General features: G+C 38.3%; 1 protein-coding gene across 38 annotated transcripts in view; it reads left to right on the top strand.

Annotated features, from left to right (window-relative positions):
• The window catches only part of NCKAP5 (NCK associated protein 5), a 440024-nt gene that overhangs the window by 349847 nt on the left and 67773 nt on the right, over positions 1 to 22404 (top strand). For all 38 annotated transcript variants that reach the window (XM_080599361.1, XM_080599367.1, XM_080599364.1 and 35 more), the window contains one exon: positions 4323 to 4442. In XM_080599361.1, the coding sequence (XP_080455487.1) occupies positions 4323 to 4442 (120 nt within the window). The remainder of the gene's footprint in view (positions 1 to 4322; positions 4443 to 22404) is intronic.

Here is a 22404-nt window from a genome sequence, read left to right as displayed (position 1 = left end):
AGCTGTTTCCACAGGTTGGGGATTCATGTATCATTATTTCATTCCATGACTTACTGAAGCATGACAAAGCCTTTTGCTCTAGAAGAGGGATGTTTCCTTGCAGCTCTTGGAAGTATTGTAACTTGGAGGTGATCTTTGTGAACCACAACATATGGGCAAGTTTGCACAGCTGCTGTCTGCCTTGTATTACTCTGCCTATACTCCCTATACTCTGTATACGCATATGCTGTATGGTCTGTGTATCATCAGAGGACTGCAGCCTACAGAGCTATTGCTGTAACACCTCTTAGAAACATCAGCTATTTTTTAAAAATCCCGAACCTGCATTTCAATACAGCTTAAGTGAAGATGGAGGCATTTTCTTATATATTAACACACACAAAAACCTGATCCACATTTTGTAAACTAAAACCATATGTGATTAAATATTTACCAGAGGGCTAATCTCTATATTAATTTCTAGTTTGGGAATAACATGGTTGTTTTCCACTGAAGAGAGGAGTTTCCTGAATACCATTTCAAAGGTGTCAGACATTTTGATGACTACGTACTTTCTCAGTAATGAATCCTCCCAAGCCCATAGGAACCAAGGAGTTCATATGGATACAATAAAACCAGATCTGAATACATTTTAATAAAGTGATTTACTTAGTATTGATGGGAAGTAACAGCTGCTTACCTATTACTGAGTAATAACAGCTAATTTAATATCCATAGAAAGAGGAAAGAGGGTACTTTTCTAAATGCTAATGAATATTTAACTGTTAGAGTTCTCCTGACACCATTCATACAAGTCCTTTTATAAGAAAAGACAGGAACACAATAGCATGCAATAAAGAGGAACCAGGGCTCCTCACGCCAGTCCCAAATAAGTGGATATCTGAATCCAAATAGTAACTAGTAAACAGATAAATCTAGGGTAGTGCAGCTAAGCAGTAAGACAGAGCCAGTCATGCCACAGTGAGATAACACACCTCTGGGGCATAGTGAGACATGAAGAAAAGCCGGGAGCTTTCAGAAAATGGAGAGGAGTGATTTTGTACAGTAACGCACACTGCGTAGGCTTTGCTGTGAGTTTGAAATTGTCCCTCAAGGACTAATTTTTGTTTAAATTAAGTACATGCTGTAATGTAACGAATAAAGCACTGTGTACTCACCAGTATGTGGAAGGACTGTGATTCCACCGAGAGATTCTGGTGACACAAATTGAGTGAGCAAAGCTTGAGTGATTTATCAATGTCACTGAAACCTTGAAATGGAATTACAGTCTTAAATGTGCACGTTTCAAGTTTGTCGGTTGTTACAATACATATAGAATTTCTCTAATGTGGGAGGCTTTTTTTTTTTTCTTTTACTGTGGACTATGGAAAAACTATATTAAGTTGAGGTTTGTGCTGAATTAGCCAAACAGCAAAAAATCACAATTCTATGTAGCAAAATTATATGGATTTTCTACCACTAACTAATAGAAAATTTTACCTCTGGGAAATTTAAAAAGTCAAAAAAAAATGATTTGAGACAAACGTGTGTGCTATGATACTTACTGGAAGCATCTATTCTTTCTCCTTCTATCCAAAGACTCCTCATATCACATGAGATGGTAAGAGTGCTGGGGACTGTATGTTTTATTGTATTTTCTTCATGTAAAACCTAGATCAGCAGTTTGAAATTTGAGTTATACCACTTAATTAAATCATCTTCTGATCTACGTTTTTGCTCTTTGCATATCACCTTCTTCTTCGTTAGTATATTGAGGGAATATAGTTTTTTCAGGGTTTTGTAGGAAAGTTATTTCTCCTCCTTTTTCATCAGAGAAATAAAATGAACTGGATTATTCAAACAGAAGAAGCACATTCAGAGGAAGAGCAGCACATTTCTGGAACCTCTAGAAATGGGCACTGAATGCCATTTTGGAGAAGACGAGTCTCATACTGAACAGAAAAGCAGGAGTAGATAGATGCTCAGTTATTGCTATAGTGAGACCGTAGGAATACCTTACATATTTGGGAGATTGTGATCTTAATAGCTGGTCGTTTTGCACACAGGAGAGGAAATAGTTGTTTCAGACATTTGATAGTTGTATTAATTGGTAATTTTAAGACTTCAGCTTTCTAAACTGAGACTTTATTTTACCAGAATACTGCTACCTTAATGTGCTTCATTTCTTTTCTGTACTATAAGTGGCATTGCCATTGGCACAGTTTATAGCATCTGGGTGGGTAATCTACTATCTTATATTTCACTTTTTACAGGAAGTCTAAAGTTTCAAACATAAATCTTATGGTTTTAGGACTGTAAGATAAGAAAGTTTTGAGCAGAGGCATTGCTAAGATTTAATTTCTTTCTACAGTGTCAGTTTCTGTGAATCATTTTTCCCTTTCAGTACACTTAGCAGTGTTGAAATGTTAAACAATGTTGTAGCAACTTAGGCTTTGTTTTAAATTCTCTGATTATTTGTGAAAGGCAGATAATGATGAGACTTGATGCTTACAATTTCCTATTAGTGATTGCTTTGTGTGAGACCGGAGATAAAATAGGTCTCACTGTCAGAAATCAAAGCTTTAGATTTTTTATATAACATCGAATTCAAGATTTTGGGGGGTTATATTAAAAGGCTCTAACAATTTTACTTATAGCCTGATGGCCACTTAAAACAAATATTAAGCTGATAAAATATCAAGAGAAAATAACTGCACTCATCCAGTGGCATCATAAAGTCTGATGCATACTATATGCATAAAAAGATGTTTACAATTTTCTGAAAGTCTCAAGATGAGCTTACTTTATTGTGTGTTCACCTCTTATAACCTCAGTGCTGGCTGCAGTGGAGACGAGCTACTGTAGGCAAGAATTTAGTCTACATCTGACTGCAGTTTCCTCCTCTGTGTTGTTTTCTCATGAGGGTAGGTCATTATGTTGATAATGGTATTGACAGGACAGCATATGGGGATCCAGAGGCCTGTTTCTCCACCTTCATATGGTGGGAAGTAAAATCAGTTAGGCAATACCACAGGGCAGCAACTGTCCTAAATTTAAAAGCATAAGGCAAGGTGTTTCGGGGGGTTCATTTTTTATTTATTTTTTTTAAATAAAACTAGATGTGGCCGTAGCTTATTACTTTTATATGTGATCTTTATTAGCAAACAGCTCTTCCTAATTTAAGAAGCTCCCATACCTCAAAGTAGACAGCTGCAGAAATTATGGGGGAAGGTGGAATGTCAGATTCAGCTTTCTTTCCAAAATCAAAATCCTCTTTCTGATAGAATCCTTTATTCCTCCACGTGGCCAGGAAAAGCAGGTCTTGTATTGACATTAGAAATTAGATAGATAGATAGATAGATAGATAGATAATTTGCTGTATAGGGAAGCCACTAATGGCTTGTTCATGATGAACCTGCCATAGCCCTGGCTAAAAGACCTGCATCTTTTGGTTGTGGCAGTTACATCCTGTGCCTTACGATGCAGACGTTTCACACTCTGCCTCTGCTTCTAATGGTCTTTATGCATTACCTCTGCTCTAATGGCCTATCTGAAGGCTTTTTGGTACCTCATATTGGAAATGGCAGGCAGGATCATCTTCACAAGTGTGTCTGGTGAATCAACATCCAACTAAGGCCTGGCCTCCTCTACAGCGACTAGTTACAGTGGAGAAGGTACAGACCATCCACAACATGCAGCCAGCATTGCTGACTTGGTTACTCCAGAAAAAGCAGGGAGGGGATACGACTTCAGAAGAGTACCTTGAAGGCACAGTGCCTCTTTGAACTTCTTTCTGGTATGGTGTGGCTGAAGCTTTTTCCTTAGCGTATGCTCATTACAATATTCATATCTTAATTGCTGTTTTGTGCTTTGAGTAGGGTGCAAAATGAAACACGTTGCTAGCAGTCACTTTTTATACTAACAGAAAACTCCAAAAGGATGTAGCATGTAACTACTATTTTTCATTACAAGATTTCTTTGATATTATCATGTGATGATCGACCAACCAGAGAAAATGAAGTAGCAAATTTTTCTGATCTGTACTATTTTAAAAGCTGTATATGTTGTTCATATATATACAAGTTGATGCTCCATGCCTGTCAGTGTTCAAGAGGCATTTTGATAATGCCCTCAATAACAGGCTTTAAGTTGTTGTTATCAGTTATTCAGTGCCTGAAGTGGTCAGGCAGTTGGATTTGATGATCTTTGTAGGTCCCTTGTCCCCAGTAGGATTGCACTATTCTAAATTCTAAATTCCTTCTTAGTATCCGACATTACATAGAGCTTTTAAAATTGCTTCTGTTACCTGCTTTCTAATCTTCCTGTCTTCCCTTGTGCTGCAGGATCTGAGGGAAGAATGTATAAAGCTGAAAACGAGAGTTTTTGATTTGGAACAACAGAATCGAACGCTAAGTGTGCTTTTCCAGCAGAGAGTCAAACCAGCTTCTGACCTCCTCCTTCAGGTAGGAGATGGCTTTGCAGAAGGAAAGCTATGAGCTTTTTATTTCTCACAATTATAAAATTCTCTTCTTCTCTTCTTCTCCTTTTCTTAAGGTTATGTCAATAAGCAGGAAATGACAGTTGGTAGATTTAATATATTAGAAGAATGTCAGTTATCTATAATCTAATACCATTGAAACTGAAAGTGTACACCAATGAGTTATGATTATATATTATGGGCAAATGTGGAAAAAGGAGTATACCTGTGGAGTGACTTACTTTTTCAGTGCTTCTTCACTATGATAAATGGAATTATATGGGTTCATTATCCCTCTGCAGGAGAGAAACTCAGATTCCTTAACATTCTGCTTGATGGTGAACAGTGTAATTTCCTGCAAGAAGACAGCCCATTTATTTAACTTCTGCCATATGTGTTACGAGGACTTAAGTACATCTTCACAAGCTTACAGAGATTTTTTTTTAACCTTTCATGGAAGGATATAGCTGAGGAACCAATTGACCCATCTCCCACTCCTTGGCCATTCTGGAATAATAAGAGATGTTTCAGTATCCCTTTCGATTTGGCAAAGCCCATTATTATGAATTAATCCATCTTTTTGACATCCTTTTGTAGAAGTAGAATTGCTTTGCAGAACTTCCAACAAATCTGACCGTGAGCTAGAAGAACAGTAAATGGAGACTAACTAGATTTTGCAAGTTTCAAGCAATGGGGCAAAGTCTGGCTTTGGCAATACACATTACTTATTATTAGAGAAAAAAAATCATAAATTTGAGGGGAGAAATGTGGGCAACTCACCTAGTTAAATGATATTAAATGTGTGTCTTATTAAAATCCTCTGATGCTATGCATGTATATCTTGAAGTAAAATTTAGCCTTTGCACTGTCGCTCAACACCTGACAGCTGCTAACTCTCATCACTTTGGGTTCTTTATTGAGGAGACATTGGTCTGCTCACCAACTGGTGCTTAACGGCAAGGAATCCCCACCGTGAGAGCAAATAGCTGTGAAACTCTAAAGCACAGGCAGAGTGGTGCTAGGTCACCATCACAGGGATCTGGGTTCTTGCATTGTCCTCAGATTCCTCATTTTGTGTTGGTTTGGGTATTGCTAGGTCAGGACCTTCGTTCTTTTGTTTTCTTCTCTCCTGCCCCCTGCTTTCCTGACTGTTTGTTCATGCTTTGTAGACTCCTGGTTGTTGTGTAGGACTGATACCTCTGTATTTATTCAGTCTTTAATGCATCCATTGCAGCATGCACGTTTATTGCTCACTTCTGGTTTTGACAGTCCCATCACTTGCTCCTTCTTCCTGTTTTCTTCTTTCTTTCTGTTTCCAAAGTACCTAACTCTAGTCAATGTTACTGGGTTAACCCAATGTATCGGGTTAAATTGCAGAGAAGCCACACATTGCCCATTACTTACTACCTAGTTATGTGGCAACAGTAAGGCCAGGTTATTTTGGGAGCGTTACAGAAGTGTAAGATAACATCTGAAAAGCAAGTGGGATCGATGGTTTGACTTCAGTTCCTTGAAACTGGATCGTGTCACTGCTGCAAAAGAAGTTGAAAGGGATGAACCTGCACCAAGTAGAAGAAAGGACTAAATGATGTAGTAGGTTTTAGAGAGGGATTCAAACTGTTTTACATTCTTGTCCCTGCACAGTTTGGCAGGCAGATAATGTGTGTAGGTTCCCCCAACGCCCCTCACCCCTGCCCTCTTTTCACTGCTTTGTCTTTTTTGCCAAAGAAGAAAGAGAATTAAGATCATTCTTAAGGTCCATGTTGCACAGATGACAGCAAAATGGGTTATGTCCCCATACGTGCTATCAGCAGATTTTAACCCCCCTCTGGGGGGAAAAAAAAAAAAAAAGAAAAAGCAGCGAACAAGTTGCAGTGTACAGGAGAAAATGAAGAACTTCTGTTAAACCACTTCCTATGTCATTTTTACAGGAAAAAACAAACAAACAAACAAAAACACACACACACAAAAAAAAAACCAGTCAAATAGTGAGTTTCCAGAAATATATTCATTCTCTAATTTTACTCCAGACTTGAATTAGTGGTGTGTCATCTGTGATCTTGTAGACTGAGATGTAAAATCTAAAGAAGACTGGACTGAAATTAAGCAAATATTGTTGTGTGCCTAAAAAAAAAAAAAAAAAAGGAAGAAAAGTTTGCATTATGTCTTTTTGGAAATGCATAACCGCAGGTTTAGAGCAAGAACTAAATATTTGTTTAAATCTCTCACTCTACAGCAGAGTACTAAATATGTGCTTAAGGACATCACTGTTAATTCATAGCCCTGATCAAAGTGAATAGACAAATACTGTTGGGGGGTGGTGGTGGTGTTACTTTTAACTTTCCTGTACTGTCTGATACAATGAAGTTTAATATTATTTACATATCGATCTCATCCTACGAGTATTTATACTCACTACAATCACAAATTTTCAATAATGCTGCAGAGCCTAAGCTAAAAATAAGTAATATTAGTTACTTTGTCTGCATATCATCTGTGATTTAGTTGCATATTACCATCAGTTCGTCCTGTGATTGGCACTAGGAAATTCTTGTACAAAAGACTAAGCTGATTTTTAAATCATAAACATTCTGAGTATAGCAGATTTCAACAGAAATATAGATTTCTTAAATAAAGTAAAATAGATTTCACCATTACCCTAAGTTTCTTTGTTATTTCATTTTAAGCAAATAATGCACAATTTGTCTTCTTAGAAATCAGTTTGTTCACTTTCTTTCCCAATAAACAAATTGACTTAAATGTTTTGAACTTGACTGCAGAATAGTAGCCTGTGTACAGTACTGATTGCACTGTGTTGTTTTTCCTCGTGCTTCTCACACAGATCAAAGGAAAAACTGATTGCTTCCAATTTAAAAACAAAATCATGTAGTGAAGGTTTTCATGACTGCTTCAGGAATCCTTCACTGTAAAACTATTATTGAAAGTATTACACTCTCATGCATTTACAAGAAAAGTAAGTACTCATGAAATTGAAGGGCCTAATAATATTTTAAAAGAAATACCTGTGTTTTCTTGAGGCATGTGATTAAGTAGATTGCCGTATAACTTCTTTGCTGCTAGAAATTCTGGTGTACTTACTGCTTGTAGTGGCTGTGATACAGAGGACATCTCATTCCTGTCATGAAAAGATTAAATAACACAGGCTCTGATGCAAAATCTGAGGAGGAGAGAGAGATAACTCAAGCTTTTTTTTTTTCATCGCTTCTTTTGTGGATGATTTTAAGAGCTACCCTGTCTTTCTAGGGACATTCTTTCTAACTGAATGGTGTGATTTACAAAGCCAGTATTAGGGTTATTAGGGTAGGTAAATAAGGAGGAATCTGATCACCAGTGGGTTTTTTGTTTTTATTTTTGTTTTATTTTATTCAACAAATCTCTCTGAAATGGCTTTCTGAAAATTTAGAAGCCTTGGAAAAGTGCTTCTGTCTCAGCACCATCTGAAGAAGAGGAATAGCTTTAGTTAGAAACTATCACAGAGGAGTGGCTTCTGCCAAGACAACTTTCATTTTCCTCAGTTGATATGGTTGCTAAAAGGAGGTGAAATTCTGCCTGTCATGGCAAAAAAGGTTTGGGAAAGAAAAGCAGGAACTCCATTTTGGTGAGCTGCCTTGTGTTTCATCTGGCACTGGGAGAAATAGGTGGGAATGACCGACTAAGATTTAAAATCAGGTGGAGTGGAACTCGTTGGAAGTGAAAAGGCAAATTTGTGCAGGTGATGCACAGAAGATTGATGAAGAGTTGAGGTATATCTAAATAGAGGGTGAGGGTAAGAAAAAGGGTAATGGTAGGAAAAAGAAGCAGCCTTAGATGAAGCCTACCACTTCTGATTTGCCCATGATCATGAATAGCATATATGAAATAGGTTTAAATGTAAATGTTAGTATCACTGTATTTCTGTCTTTGCCTTTTTTTTTTTTTAATACATGGTGCAGTGTTTTGTTCAGAGAAACTTAAAACTATTAAAATAACTAAATTACAGACTTTTTCACTTTTTAGCTGTGGCTTCTCATACAGTTGTTTGACTTTATTGGGTATAGACTGCTCGCTCTTGAGACAGATCTTTCACAGGCCTTTTTTTTCTAGATAGCCCTCCTTTTCTACTCATACCTGACGAAATAATGATTGCTATCAAACCTGATTCTAATATTGAATATTTTTCCTTTGCAACAAGGATGACATTTATAGAGTTTTTGAGAGGCAAAAGGGGTCAGGGTTTGCCTTCTGATAGATACTGCAGTCGTTTATATAATGTATCTCTGTTTACATTAAAAGGAAAATGTTTGTTAGCTGAACTCTTCTTGTGGATAAAATTCTTGTTTTCACTTTTCACCCAGGAGGTTGCTGTTTATAAAGCAGGCAGGGAACTTACAGTGAAAGGTGTTAAAAAGTGCAGAGTAGCAACATTTATTGAATTGATTTACTTGATTAAATAAGTAATAAAATTTTCATAGTTGGGAAAGCATAAAATAATATTACTAATCACAAGATTTACAGTATCTCTGATCCCAAACTGTATTTTCATTGCCTTTTTATTCCCATAATAAAAATGCTACTTTACCAACTCCAGAACAAGGTAGGGAGAACTCCTGAAGCATCCATTTTCTCATTGTGTTTCTCTGGCTAGATTAGTTTCATTTATTACTCACGGACCATCCACATTGTTTAATTTCATGTCTAGGATTTTGTTCAGAGTGCTCCAGCACAGTCTGCTGAATCCTTAGATTCAAATAATAACTACTTTGTTGTAACTGCATTGACATTAGCTCTTGTAATAACCTGACAACTGCGAGACATATGAGATAGACTGTAACTGTACGCACTTAGATGGAAACAGTTGTGCAACTTAGCAGGAAGGGGTAAATTACACTGACGACATTATTATATATGAGAAGGAAAAAGGGCAATTAATTGCCCTAACACCTGACAAAAGGAGATGGAGTATCTGGCCTCGGAGCCTGACCTCTGGTTCAGACATCGTTAGACATGATGATGTCTGAATGCGGAAGGTTAAAATTGAAGTTGCATCACCTTCCAGCAATTAGATATATTAAATGGTTAAGTATTTCAGAAAGAAAGTATCGGAGGGTTTGAAATTAAAGCTAAAGATCATCACACATTGTTAGAAAACAGTTTGTCAGCAGTCCAAATCTATTTAAATAACTGGATCGTTACACGCTGAGCAGCAGCATAATTCCCGTCTGACAGAAGCCAGCCACTCGTCCTGCCTGCTGCCTCTGGGCTCTTCAGAGAGCACGCAGACTTGAGACCGAGATCAGCAAATTTGTGTGTGAAGTTTGGAAACTCCCGCAGTTGACCTGCTTATTTTCTTACTTCTCTTCCTTGGTATCCATCAGATTGTCAGGGCACTCGTATTTGCAAATCTTCTGAAACTCCGACTCCAGAACAGACTGGCAAATGGCTTTTTTTCTCAGAAAATATTAAAATAAAAATAAGGCCTAACAGCCTCTGTAGTGATACATAATACTCTGTATTTCATCTCAGCTTAAATCACCAGCATGGAATAATATATTCCATATATCGGAATATATTATTGAAACCATATTTCTTGCCCTTTTTACAGCTCCGCATACATGCTGAAGAAATGTTAGAGAAATAAAGTATGCCTGAGAGCCTGCTGTTTAAATGAACGGGTGACCAAAGTCAGTGATGAGAGAAGGAAAGAAAATATCATCCTCCAAAGCAAGTCCATCTAACCTCCCTAAATTAAGCTGCGTGACCTCTAGTTTTGAAGGAACAGTGATAGGAGAATGCTTGGAAGAATTAGGCTAGGTATCTGATAACCTGACAGCTCTAGAAAAAGGCTCTGAGATGAGCAGATTTTTGGGAGAGCACCTGGCATTGCTGGATGTCATCCGCAACAGTGGCTCCCTACAGGCTGTCTCTAGTCACAAGGACGTAAGCTGACAGAAACAGACTTATCAAATAGTTCAGTAGAAAGGGACCTTACAAAGATCCTCGAGTCCAACTGCCCGACCACTTCAGTGATAACCAAAAGCTCGAGCATATTAGTGAGGGCATTATCCCAGTGCCTCCTGACCACCGACAGGTTTGGGGCACCAACCACCTCACTAGGAAACCTATGCCAGTGTTTGCCCACGCTCGTGGCAGAGAAATCTTTCCTCGTGTCCAGTCTGAACCTCCCCTGAGGCAGCTTTGTGCCTTTTCTTTGTGTTATATCACTGATTACCAGGAAGATCAGAGTGTGAAAATCATGGCTGTGTTGTGCAGACTTTCAGAAAGCTTTGTGAGATAGATCACTTCAACCAAATGGCTGAGGAGGCCTTTCTTGTCCCTCAAGAGTACTGGTCTGTAACACAGGAGAAACCTGTCATGCTCTTTTCTAACTAGGGAAACTGTAAAACTCTCATTCTGAAAATAGAACATTTGCCAAAATGCTTTGCTGGATCTAAATCTAATTCAGGCTGATAAAGGAACATCACACACACACACGCACACACAAAGAAGTTATAGACTGTGGCATGATATATGAAAGGAGAGAGAGGGTATTATCCTTCACAGCATTTAAAACTAAAGCAAGCAAAGCACAGCTAGGTGTTGAGTGGAGAAGGGTATTTTTATTATCAGGGACTTAGATCAACTTAGCTGATAGGTCTGCCCCATCTGTAATTTGTGTCTTGGTGACCTCCCTTCTTGTCAGACTGTTAATCCTTATTTCAGTACCTAAACTCTTCACCAACGTGCTCTTAAACAAAAAGAAAATAATAACTAAAGCTCACCATGTGCTGAAGAGCAGAGACGGTCTTTCAGAGTAAGCATATGTCAAGGAAACAGTGGGGCTGTGCTGATGTGACAGGCCTGAACAAAAGAAGTAAGATTTTACTGCCTATTTTTTTAGACAAACATGCAACTGATGCTGAATGAACTGTAGATTTCTCTTTATTTTATGCATGGATTTTTATTATCAGTGATGATACACATGATGGCAGGAATCCAATATGGCATTTGAAACCTTGAGCGAGTATGTAAGCAGAGTCATTAAGTACAACAATGTTTTTCAAGGCTTTTCCTATCATTGTGTACATTCAGTAAGAGAATAAATCTAAGACAAAAGGTAAGAGTCCCACAGTACAAAACAGTATTTCTGTATTCCAAACTTGCCCTGTGCTTCAAACTTACAGTAATAATGAAAAAGATGACACTTTTTTTTATTTTTTTTTTAATTTTCTGTGGTTACATTTAACCTATAGCAATGCTTAACTTAGAGAGAATAACCCACTGGATGCAGTTGTTTCAACCTGTGCTATTTGCTGACTGTATTGGTAACTTACTGTGTTAATCGTTGCATGAATGGTCAAAGTGTAAGTATAGAGGCTGGTTACAAGGAATGCTTATCATAGATTGGGAACTTTGAAAGCTCTTTGGGTTATTCATGCCTTTGAATTTCGTATGACCAGCATCCTTTTCTTTTTTGGCTGATATAATTCAGGTTTTGATTAAATTTACAATGTTTTTGTTATGTTAGGTGTATTTAATCAAAAATCATTCATTCCGGTTTCCTTTCTAAATGGAAAAATCTTTCTCATTGAAATTCCGATAGCAGGAATTAGCATGTATTTGTTCTAATGCTATTGCAGTGTACGATACGCACACTACAAGCCATGTGTTACATACGGAAGTGTAATTTTGTGTCATCAGGTCATTTCTTAAAGCTTCCTGATTTTGAATTGCGCAGTGGAATAAAATAGTAGCCACTGCAGGCCCTTCTTAAATACTATGTGGATAAACAACAGGTGTGCTAGATAATTGTTGTTTCATCATGGTGCATATTTCACACTCCATAACTCCCAAATGAATTACCAAAAGAATGCATAAAATTAAATGATTCAAAGATTTTGAGGCCTTATTCCTGTGGCAAAGTGGAAATCTATTGAAATTCTAAGGCAGTATAAAAGCATAACCATTATTATTACAGACGTGTCATGTTTCTCCTATTGCTCTAGTGGAGCTAAGTGTGTAGTTTGTTTTCCTAAAAGACTTTGAAACTTAAATGAAGGACAACTACTCAAAAGTATGCATATATGAAATAAATAACAATAAGTAAATGATTAATTTCATTTGTAATTTTACTACACTTAATATGTGTGGAATTTCATTTAAAGTGTACTTCAGTCATAACTGTGTTTCTGTTACTGTTTAAGCATAGTGGCAGAGTTTAAGGACATGAATCAATGTGGAACTATGTCTCCTTTACTTAAAAAGTAGTGTGCCAGTAAGTGCTCTACTTGGTAACATTTAAGCATTTCAGATTATATCAGGTCAGTGTAATTTGCTAGTAATTTTAAATTACGCATTCAATCAGATGAATCCAACACCATGCTAAGTGGTTTTTAGCACATAAAATTACTCAATAAGTATTTTCTGTTGCCATCTGTTATGAAAAGAAATCATTTCCCTGGCATGTACTCTGTATGTTTTGTGTACTTTTATGTATACTGTGCATGGAAGAAAGGGTTGGTAATTAAAATGAAATGTTATTCATAATGAATCATAAAACACCTACTGAATCAACCCCATCTTTTAGTATTGAATTTTACTAATGCTCTCCTTTGTTTCCCAAATGACCTATCTTCTTTAATGATGGTTTGGATACTGGTAAGATTCAGATCCTCATCCAGAGGCTGTGACTCTATTGACAACGTCTCTGTTGACTTCGCTGAGAATGTGAAATACTGTATTGCAAGATAAAATCAGCACATAGATGCTCAGTGAAACTGAAGAGTCCATTAGTGCCTTAACTCTTGTATTACCATCTGGGTATCTCTTGATAAGGGCAAGCTAAAAGGAAAAGTTACCTTTGTCATTAAATCTTTAATAATGTGATATTGACAAACTTGAGTCTTACTGTATTTTTAGCATTTTTAGATGGCATTCCTGCTCATTTCTGCCTGGATGTGAGCAAGCCCTGTTTCATTAGTCACTAACAGATGTCTGGATGCAGGGAGGAGCAGTGATTTGTCTGTGTCCTGTATGCATTACAAGGGCATCTTGAACATTATGAATTAAACTCCATCTTACTGGGTTAAAAGTATGAAAACCAGAGTGTCAAAGTAATGACATCTGGAATTAATATCAGTGCTTTAAAAACTCAAACAGATACCACTTTTCAGTCCCTTCTTTTGGTATACACCTTCTGAGATGAATTACTTCATTTTGTAGTGTTTTGATTCTAAATTTATATAGTCAGTCATATTTTAAAAGCAGATATACTTCATCTAATGTTTTTAAGTTTCCTTTTACTTACTCTTAGTCCGCCCCCCCCCTTTTTTTTCTCTAAATAAGCATTGCATCCTCTTCCTGTTCTGTAGATAAGTATATGTCTAGGTAAAGTTATTATGGATTATAGACAATGTGAGTGTGAACATGAATCAGACATTAGCATTGTATTTTAGAGGTTTGCTTAAATTCATTCCACTAAATGGTCCTTAGGAGGTTCTTGACAATAATTAGACATATGGGTACTCAGCTCTGCTACCAGTCTTTACCAGTTCATGGGGGAATAACAAATGGAATTAACCTTTAATTTAGGTCTTTAGGTCCTTCGCGTACACAGGCCTAGACTTTCAAGTATTCAGGCATTTCGCTGAGCTTTCTTAAAAATCTGGCTCCTTATCTGGTGCTGAACCGGGGGCTGACCCTTTTTGAAATTCCTATATAATACCTCCTAAGCTCTGCTTTTATCTACGGGGAAATAATGATCAATTCACAAGGTCACAGATTCCTAATCAAAAGTTGGCACCGCTTCTTCCGAACACATACAGCTGCCGAAGGGGTCTGCAGCTCTCAGCTTTCCCGTGGTAGAGGTAAAGTTCATGGCTGCTTCGAGCCTGGGGCAGGCTGCCTCCGGGGACATTCTGGCAGCAGGGTGGGACAGGGACTCTCTTTAATGTCATCATGTGCCAGGGCTTGGCACTTGCAGGGCTGGTCCAGGTCCTGCACAACACTTAGAGGGCACTGTACTCGCAGGAGCAGTTTGGCCCAGGAGCAATGGCTGATGGTTTTTATTTTCCATTTCCATAAGTACCTTGTATCCAGGCATCCAAGAAAACCACTGTAAAAAGGCTCTCCTTATTTGAAATTATTCTGCCAGAGCCGAAAACAATGCATTAGTGTTGGAGAGAAAATATGTATGTAAAAGCCTTAAACTAACAATAACATTATTTCCTTAAATCCTCCTACCACTTTTACACTCTTTTCAGTCCAGCTGGCATTTCAACAGTTTCACCAAAAAAAAAAAAAAAAGAAAGGGTGGAGGGATGGAGAAACCTTTCAAACGCGTAATTTTGAAGCAAGGAAAATGCGACATGTTCAACATTAACCTTGACAAATTCGTGCTCCTGTCATTTAAATGAATGAACCTTTCCAATGTCTAGCTTGCTGGACCTTGAGAAACAGCAGTGAGGAAGGACTGTAAAAATGATGCTCATCTCTCTTAAATTATTTTTTCTGAGTAAATGAATGATTTCAGTGCAAACCAAATAAGGATGAATCTGCTCGCTTGAATCACCTGTTCACAGCCAATGAACTTCCATGTGAAGCAGCGTTCACCCTCCTCTGTTGCCATGTATTGATCTAAAACATCTTCCCCGAGCCTTCTCTCGCCTTTTCCTCCTACAGGCAAAAGGTTAGAGTTAGATAATAGTATTAATTTTCCAGACATCTGCACATGTTTTAATAGCCTTTAGAAGGTTTGAAATGGTTTCTGTTTGACCACCACAGGGCTAAAATGCCATTAAGACTTAGATTGTAGCAATACATAACAATCATAGCCCCGTAGTTCAACCTGGCAATAAAAAAGCTAATTTATTTTATTGTAGATTTAAATTAATGTGATGAACTCCTCTCTCAACAGGGGCTGTAACACCATTCTTACAAAAATACCATTGCCCTCCATATTTTCAAAACCAGATAAAAACCTCTGCAACAAACCTCGAGTATATTTTTGTTCTGTGTGCTTTTGAGTGCTCGTACATGTGTTTGTGTTCACATAATGCCATTCCTGAAACCATGTTGTTTCTTCTATCATATCTACATTCTTACACTCATTTTTGTCTAACATCTCTTTGTTCTTAGAGTCAACAGAAAGAAGGTGATTAATAAATCCAGGGCAGTGTCCAGTGTTAACCTTTTTTATTTTATTTTTTTTACCACCCTGAGAACTGGTATTTTCTCGTGGGGAAAATTTTTACTAGTTAGGTAAATTGAGTTTAAAATAGCTTTTAAAAATAGACATATGCTGTTAATAAGGATAATTTTGAAAATCTGTGAAAACAATTCTTAGAGTTCAAACAATTCTTAGAGCTCAGACAGTTTTCATTTCCAACTATACGCCAGAGGAAAGCTTCAGCGTATCCTATTATAAAGTGATAAAGCAGCATTTGATAGCAGCAGCTTCTGTGATAAAATGATCATGGCAGCACTGAGAACGAATCTAATAAGGGAATTGATCTGTAGATTCCAATTCTGTAAGAGCCAACATCGATCAACATAAATGTCAATAACAAGATCGTATTGAGGTCTGCCTAATTCCTTTAGATGATTTTGGGGCATAGTCAGAAAGTGAATGTGAAAATGAGTTTTAAACTGTAAGAATCACAAATTCGAAGACCAAAATTATTTTGTGCTACCAGGAATATCTCCGGCTGTCATAATATCAGTGATCAGTATCAATTTAGCAGCATGTTGAAATTAGTGAGTAATTTAATCAGATTATTATTGATAACGCAATTGCAATTGTCTAAGTGACACTAAACCGTCAACAACTTCCATCTGTACTTTCATGTTAAAGCATTTCTTAAATACAGTGAAATAATAACACTCCACCTTTTCACTGTTAAAGCATAGATAGCATGTGAAAGGCATGCCATAAAAGATTAATGGCATTGTTCTTCCTTGTCACAGAAGTTTAGTATAAAGCTGTTTTCTAGACTGATTTTGACCACGCTGAGATGTGAAGGAAAACTGGTGTTGTTTGTGAGCAATGCAGGAAGGGAAGGCGTCAGAACGTGCAGATTTCTGCCTCCATGCTCGGATGTTCCTATAATTCATAGCACCAGCATGAGGCTGGCATCCATTTAGCAAAGTGGAATTAACATATGGATTGCTATCAGATCAATAGAAAGGTATTTACAAAAAGCATGTACTGCTCTGTACCAAATTAATGAGAAAAAGTGAAAATATAAACTTAATAAGAGGCCTGACTCTTCTACAATGCTATACTTGCAAAACTGCTGTTTTACCATACTCCAAGGAGTCTTCCATGAGAAAGCTTGTTGAAAACATTTATTTCATTAATTGTTTACATTCTGAGTAGCTGATTACCAGGTCATTGATGTAAACTGTTGACTTTACAGTAATTACAAACCACAGGGAACTTTATACGTACATTTTCCTAAGAAATTAAATTAGCTCCTTTTATTATTACTGCAATATTTACAGGCTCCTACTGTAGTGCTATTAAAAACACATTGGAGTCTCAGAGCTTGAGAACACTGATAGAGTTATAAAAACAAAACTAGGATCAGGGAGGATTACTTTGTGTCTTTCAATGTAACTTTTATTTAAAACAGTTTATGAAAATTAATGAAACTAAGGGATTTGGAAGAGGAGTAATTTTAGGCTTACAATAGTATTGCCAACTCTGTGAAGAATTCAGAGAGATTATGTTATTTATGTTTATGCATCAAATGTCTGCTTAATACCTCCCAATTTATACCCTAGGATATAAGTTTTCAACCTTCTGAGTTCCTTACTTTGGAATCTAATTGACTGGTTTTTTCTCTCTCTGAATGGTTTGGTAATAACAGAGAGCAGCAAGCCTGGAAAACTTGAAGTAGATGCAAGTGAAGCCTTTGGTTTTTTTTTTTTGTGCTGGATTTGCCTTGTTAACAGGATTTTCCGATGTAGTTTTAGCACCCTAATCTTCTATACAAATGTTTGTAATATCATACCCGTGTACTTTGTCTTGGACGTTGTCAGTTAAGTCTCAGTGAACTTGCCTGGAGGATTTGCCAGCAAAACTGACAAACTGCTGTTATACTGGGTATGAATTTAAAGTCTAGCATCTGCTGTATCCCCAGACATCAAGTTTTTTAGCAATGTCCACCTAGTAGTAGGGGAGACAACAAAAACAAATGGCAAAAATCAAATCAGAACTTGCATGGAAATATTTTTATTAGATTAATAGAAAATTCAAATCTGCTTGACGTGAAATTTCTAGAATAACTGGAGGCTGCCTTTTTTGTACCAAGAAATGCTTTTGCTTACTGAAATGTGTTTTATAGTTGATCCTTTAATATTCATATTTTCTATAACTCTTTCCCCTGTTAACGCTGGGCAATACTGTAAGTTTGTGATTCTGTTTCCTGTATTTTACACAGCCAATAAATAAGGCCAATAAATACCAGTCTCTCGCTGCTTGCTCCAAGCACTCTGAGAGTTATCCTGGGGTTCACTCGCTGTGGATTAACCCTCTCCTCCCACCAAAAATAAATCCAACCAGCTGTAGTGGCAGGTCTCCCCCAGTACAGGAGCTGAGAACCCTAGCAGCATCGTACAGGGCAATGAATTTCAGGTAATCCATCAGACAGACATTAAAACAGAACGGAGTATCAAGTGTGAAAGCCAGCGTATTTGGTGGTGCTAATTACCACGGGGTGTAAGACTTCTGAGTTGCTTTGTCTATTCCAGACAGAGCTGTATAATGTTTCATGTTGTGTGCTTTTGCCAAATATCAAGTACCTTTGCTGAGTGCCTGATCTATTAGAAATGGAGCCTTTAACAACAAGGAAAGAGTAAAAAGAGTTTTGTGTGATGCGTTAGCTTTACGATGAGAAGTTGTGCGTGCCTGCCGGTGCAGAGGCAAACTTGTGTATTGACAGCTTCTTGATGTCTAAGAAGTGATGAGCGTAGAATAATTTGGGGCAGGGAGGAGCATTTGGAACAGACAGAGGCTGTTAGTTTCCCACTCCACGTTTAGCCCCAGTCCTGTACAAGGTTTGGCTGGAGAAGGGAGCTCCCTGACAAGTTGGCTGCACGGTGCGTGTTCTCCCAGCCGTCTCCTGTGACTAGCTCCCATTGCCCATACTGCGGAGCTATATTCACTTTCTCCAGGGGATGCTCTGCAGCAGCACAACAGGCCAGAGCAGAGCTATGGCGAACCTCTCGTTGCTCCTGTGCTTCACCCATACCTTGCCCTTTTCTTTTTCCTGGGTGCTTGTTGGTGCAGTATTTTGTTGCTTGAGGAAATGCACAGGTACAGATTGGTTGGTCACTTTTGCTATAGGTACAAGTGAAAATACGAGTCTAAGTATTTGTGTCAAAATACTCTCACGTAGTCCTATAAAACTTGGTCTCTTTCTAGCACTTGTTAAAAATATAGAAAAGCATACCCTTATATGGTTTGTATTGCATTGCACTATTCTGTGCAACTTATAAGATAAGGCTGTGTTTTATTTTCAGAACGGGTGGAAAAATTCGTTTTATTAACTGCCTATTTCTGTGAAGAAATACAAGAACACAATTGTGAATAGGGGACCTTATTTGATGTAAAGGCACTCCTGAAAAGTGGTAAAAGAGGACATAAACGCTTCTTAAAGACACCCTGAATTCTTCAGCTGAAGCACCATAATGCTGGACTTCATTTTAGTCTAAAATATTTGTCAGAGAGAAACAGTCAGAGGTAATGTCATGCTGTTAGGGTAAATGATTGCAAAGCAGATTATTAGGGAATTAGAAGGAAAAAAGCATGGATATTTCCACAGTGAAATGTCCTTGAAATTAACCTAAAGGATACAGGTATAAAAAGGAGTATGAGGTGGTATAAATGATGCACAAGAACTCTGCTAGGAAGCTGCCTGTCTTCATATTCAATAGACAGCTGGAAGGATGAAGGCAAGTTCTTAACCAAGCTGATTTACTCATGTAAAGTGCTCAGTATGCCAACTGCTATTGCCATTATAAACTGTGAAATGTTCTGTTTATAGGAAGTGAGCAGTAGGAAAGTGAGACATAATTCTGAATTTTCTATTAAATATATAACTTCTGAGAGTTGAAATATTTATCATTTTATTTTCATTGCATCAGTTACATACGATGAAACGTCAGGCATTGCTGCATGCACACAGCGTAGGATTTCAAGTGTATTTCCCATGTTAGTGATTATTAGAATTAAATACAATGGAAGCACCTTTATATGGCATTCACTTTTGCTTCATAGTTGGCTGTTTTCTGTTGACAACAACTTGTTCTGCTCACTTTAAAAAGCAGATTTACCATATGCCAGCAGCACGTATATCGCAGTCTCTGATTTGTCTAAAGGCAAAATCTATTTCTGCTTTCAGAAGTTGAACTTCATTTTATTATTTTTCCATACACTTAACATTCTCCTTTATTTCAGAGTATCTAGTGTATGAGAAGTTCACGCTTCATGCTTTGAATAGTGTGTGTTCTTAATCTAGCTAACCTCTGACGGAATAGGTGAAAGTTATTCTCTCTCCATTTGAATCCCTCTGCAGTGCATCTAGGGACGAAAATGCACTTAGGGACTGAAAAAATCAGCATTCAGTTTCAAGACAGATGTTATTTCTGCATAAACTGGTATTAAGTGAATTGCATACCTAATCACAGATATATATTTGGTCTGCTATCTTCCAGGGTGCAATGGAGATTCAGTATGGAGTGCTATTTCTGTAAGACCTTTGAAACTAAATCTCATCCTAGGTGGGATTAATTCATCACTGGGCTCTGCTTTGGATGGATGTAGCAGTTAAAGATGAGCAAGGGATCAGGAGTGACAAAGTCACCTAGCGAGAGTTCTTGAGCCTCTGTCACAGCTGTATCAGCACTCTTCTCGTGTTGAAATTTTTGCATGTTTTTGGTAGAGTTACTAAGGCTTGCTTATTTAGTACAGCTGGGGTAGAACCTGGTGTGTTGCTGCCTGTGGATTTGAGAGGAATCTTTGTGCAGAGAAGTATTAAAAATGGGTGGCGTGAAGGCTGCAGAAAGGTATTCCCTGCCAGTCCTGTTGCAGCAGCTGCTCTATATGGGAGAGAAGTCCAGAGTTTGCCTTTTCAGGGTTGTGATGCCCCGGATAGCAGCAGAGGTGAGGGGATGCACCAAACAAACATTTGCAGCTCTGGCTCGGAGCACCGGGATGAAAATGTCTCTCTCAGAACCTCGAGAATTTCTTTCTTGTGAATGATGGGCTTTGGCTCATGTGAGAAAAACAAAGCCAATTGATTTAATAGCAATTAACTCATCCGATATTGGAGAGTCATACACAGTTTGGCATAATTCATTGAAAATTGTTCTGGCAATGCTGCAGGCCATTAGACATTTTAAAAAGGAGATGGGAACTGATAGATATTCTGTACAGATCCAGTCACAAGGCACTGTGGAGTCTCCCTGTAATACTGCCTCATGCCAGGAGGCTGGAGCCTTCTTTTATCTTCCTAGAAAGCCTTAATAAGGATGTCGCTGTGGGGAGGGGGGCTGGCCTTCTGTCTGATGGATTGGTTATCTGCTGCCAGATAATTGTATTTCCTATTGCACTTGATATAATAGGTTTCCACCTAAATTATCAATTACTTTGTTTTTATTTTTTATGTGGGTTGCGGGACTTATTCTTGACTTTGAGCCATATTGCTCCACCTTGGCTGAAAACACAAGCAAGCCGGGAGACAGCCCATGGCAATAAAGCCTGGGAAACCACGATCTTGCAGTCGAAGGTGGAGCTTTTCTGCCACTGCTCACAGGCAGCCGCAGAGATGCCCCTTCCACTCTGCCTGGCCTGTGCCTCCCCACCAGCTCCAGAGACATGGCTGCAGCCCAGCCACGATGCTGGGAGCCTTTTTGTCTGCACCTGCCCCAGCAGTACTCAGCACAGGGCAATTTCTGAGCAAATGGGTCCAGCCCATGCCGTGTTCACTTCCGTAAAGGTTTTCGGTTCTGCAGTCCAGTGCTCCTGATGCTTTCCTGTTTTCAGAGGGGCCGAGACGTCCCATGCACAAATACTGCCCAGTTTCCCCTTATCCCCGTAGGCCACCAACTACCTCAATGCACCCCAAATGGGGCAGATGAAGTGAATTTATAGTTATAACTCTTTGGTTTGTATTTAAATATTCGTTTAAACTGATGTGGTCTTTTCTGTGAAAGGCAGTCTGTGCTGTGGTCAGCCTTCTGTTGCACTGCACTGCGATAGCATCAACAGTGATTTTCCCATTGTGTGGTTTTCAAAGCAGCAGTGACTCCTTGATCTGGGTATGTGACCATCCGAAAATAACTACAAAGGACACGGTACATTTTGCTTATCTGAGAAGAAATCAGCATCAAGTTACATAGTTAGCACAATCTGCTACTTGATTTTAAATGGATCATTAATGAGATTTTTTTAACAAATAGAGTTTTTCCTATTTTTGATTTGGAAAATGGAGAAGGAAGAAAAACAAATAATTGAAAGAAAAACAATTTTCTTATCATTTTTCTTCTGTAATTGGATGACTTGCTTCAGTGCTGTGCGAATGTATTTAATTAATGATCTCAAACTGTGCTCTGCTGTTTGTTAATGCTAGTCATTGTGCTGGCCGCGTGTCTGTTGGTGTCTTTGCATATGCATGGGGGGGATATTTCCAACGTGACGGTCTTTCATTTGATGCAGAAATATAATCACATTGCACATCTCGAAAGCATTTTCCTGTGTTTCAGTCTGCTGGTTCACCTTTGTTATTATAGAGTCAGAGAGCTGAATGCTGGCAAAGACCACTGAAACGTAGCATGAAACGTGCACAGCCCGGCCTGCCCGGTGATGGAGCCGGTGTGGTCGAAGCCCCGCAGCCCCAGGCTGTTTGCAGCGTGCTCTGCTGGGCTGTGTCTTTTCACCAGCCAGCTCT

Source organism: Anser brachyrhynchus (genome assembly GCF_964034855.1).
Source record: "Anser brachyrhynchus genome assembly, chromosome: 7".
Taxonomy (NCBI): domain Eukaryota; kingdom Metazoa; phylum Chordata; class Aves; order Anseriformes; family Anatidae; genus Anser; species Anser brachyrhynchus.
This window is presented reverse-complemented; position numbering and strand designations above follow the sequence as displayed.